This window comes from Alosa sapidissima, chromosome 1 (assembly GCF_018492685.1).
Source record: "Alosa sapidissima isolate fAloSap1 chromosome 1, fAloSap1.pri, whole genome shotgun sequence".
In the NCBI taxonomy this organism is placed as follows: Eukaryota; Metazoa; Chordata; class Actinopteri; order Clupeiformes; family Clupeidae; genus Alosa; species Alosa sapidissima.
In genome coordinates this window covers 29894833-29896972 of record NC_055957.1, presented here as the reverse complement: position 1 = coordinate 29896972, position 2140 = coordinate 29894833, and the positions used below count along the sequence as shown (strand labels likewise).

The following is a 2140-nucleotide window of genomic DNA, read 5'->3' as shown; positions in this document are numbered from 1 at the left end:
AGATGTTTAGGGACCAAAATAGATTCCGAATGTTGCTTTTCACTTTTAAATAAATGGCTAGTCGCCGTCGATCAGCGGGGCACTCCAGCGTGAACGATAGGCTATTTGTTTAATGAACTGAGACCTATCCAAACGCATGTTGATGGATTAATATTAAAGCATCCTTGCTATGTGACGTAGTGGTCTGTTCCCGAGGTGCTCTCATCCGCGGTCCCGTCTAGTAGCCGTGTCAAAGCGCCCGCCTCGCTCCGAGCGCGAACGGAGTTCAATTCACGAGACCATCAGTTCGACATTCACCTCCGCACTAGACGGTTGGCAAAACCGGCGTCGCGAATCTTCAACACTGAGAGTAAGGGTTATCAATTGAGAGGAAGATAGGCAGAGAAAGACACGCACAGGTTATCCTGTCCTGACCGATATCCTCACCATGAAGAGACTTATTTTACCACTGGCGCTGATTTTGCTGGTTTTCGGGCAGTGCGGCATTCTTGCTGGTAAAGGTAAGTAATGTCTGAGAACTTGAAATCAGTTCACCGCATATCGTGGTGCGTATATCGTTCTCACAATTCAGACGGCAATTTCGGATTAAGCGGCTCTGAGCCGAATGTTAAATGACTTCAAATGTACATATATGACAGGCGGCATATGTTCGCTTATTTTTGTTTTGTCTTATTTGCGTGAAGCATCAGCAATTCTCTCCAAACAATGGTCTTGGCTCAATCCCTGTGAAGTTTTGATATTTGGATAAAAATACATCGAAATGGGCGGAGACGAATTACACTAAACTCTCAAACGGTGGTATTGATATAGCTATGTATAGATATGTGTAGAGATTCAATGTGTTGATTGGACTGATAATCTACACGTTAGCCTCCGGATATTGTTGATGTGCATCTTAGCCGCCTTTGCAAAATTGCTGATCATTGCTGTGACTTTGATTGCTTTCATTTCCACAATTTGCATTCATAGTTCATACAGTAATTTAAATAATTAATACGAACGCCCTGTTCAACTGCGACTGTAATAATGAGGTGTTGACACTGTGCGTATTTTTCAACATTAATAGGCTAATTTATTGACCCCTGTGGAGACAATATACTTTTTCACACGTCCAGGTTATGTGTTCAGTTGTTAGGCCTAAATATGGTCTCAGCATTGCTGTTTTTTTGCTTGTCAACATAAGCATGGCCAAATTTATTCGGTTCAACAATCAATAGATATCCTATCTAGCATTCACCGCAGCTGCTCCAGAAGAGTCGGTAGCTCCAGAGTCACAGGAAGACGGGCGACAGGCGTTTTCCTACTATTCTCGACTCAAAGTAAACAAATGGCCCAGAAGTGGGGGATAAAAGGTACGGTCTTCTAAAGATCTAATTAAGTCTCACGGGACATTATGAAGCAGCTTGCTCTTGTAGTGTCGGGGCAGGGTTTTTGTTTACCTGTCTACACACGTCATGATGTACTTCACGCTATTTACCGGCAAAATAGAAACCCTCACAAGATATCTCCCACAACTGTCAGAGTAGAATCTAAGGTGTGTGTTATTTGTCTACAAGTGCTGGAGGTTGGCATAATATCTTAGCAACCTGAGAGAGATAATGTTTTGACTTGAGAATTTCACCCCATTTAAGGTCTATCTCCAAGCATCTGTATAGCACACATGCACACACACACACACACACACACACACACACATTGGAGGGCTTGCTTTGCATCTCCAGCACTTGGTTGAGTAGGCAGTCATGATTACTATTGTGATTTTCACGCCTGGAGTTTTTGTTCTCAGCAGGCTGGTATAATGGATGGGTTCAGCGATTCCTTCTTCAGACACTTGAATCAGTGCTGTGCTGTTCTGTGCCTTGATGATGCTTTGGACAGCATTTACTGTTAATTAAGCATGCCTTTGTATATGTTAGAAAATGTTTGGAAATTGCACCGTGGTGCTTAGTCTTCATTTTCTTGATTGTCATGGATATTTGTGTTTGATATCAGATGATGGATGCTGCTGCCCGTGTATAGATTCACATGTATGTCACACAAAGCTTCACCGAGTCTGGCACTCTCACTGCAGAAAAATCACCTCCAGGTTGACCTACAGCCATGAACCATTATGGTGAGCAGCAACTAGAGGTGAAAACGG

The 2140-nt window shown here is 43.0% G+C and overlaps 1 protein-coding gene across 1 annotated transcript in view; it reads left to right on the top strand.

Moving 5' to 3' along the window:
* Nucleotides 1-237: 237 nt before the first annotated feature.
* The window catches only part of clstn2a (calsyntenin 2a), a 241428-nt gene continuing 239525 nt past the window's right edge, over nt 238-2140 (top strand). The window contains exon 1 of the mRNA XM_042098987.1: nt 238-500. Within this exon, the coding sequence (XP_041954921.1) occupies nt 428-500 (73 nt within the window). The 5' untranslated portion in view covers nt 238-427. The remainder of the gene's footprint in view (nt 501-2140) is intronic.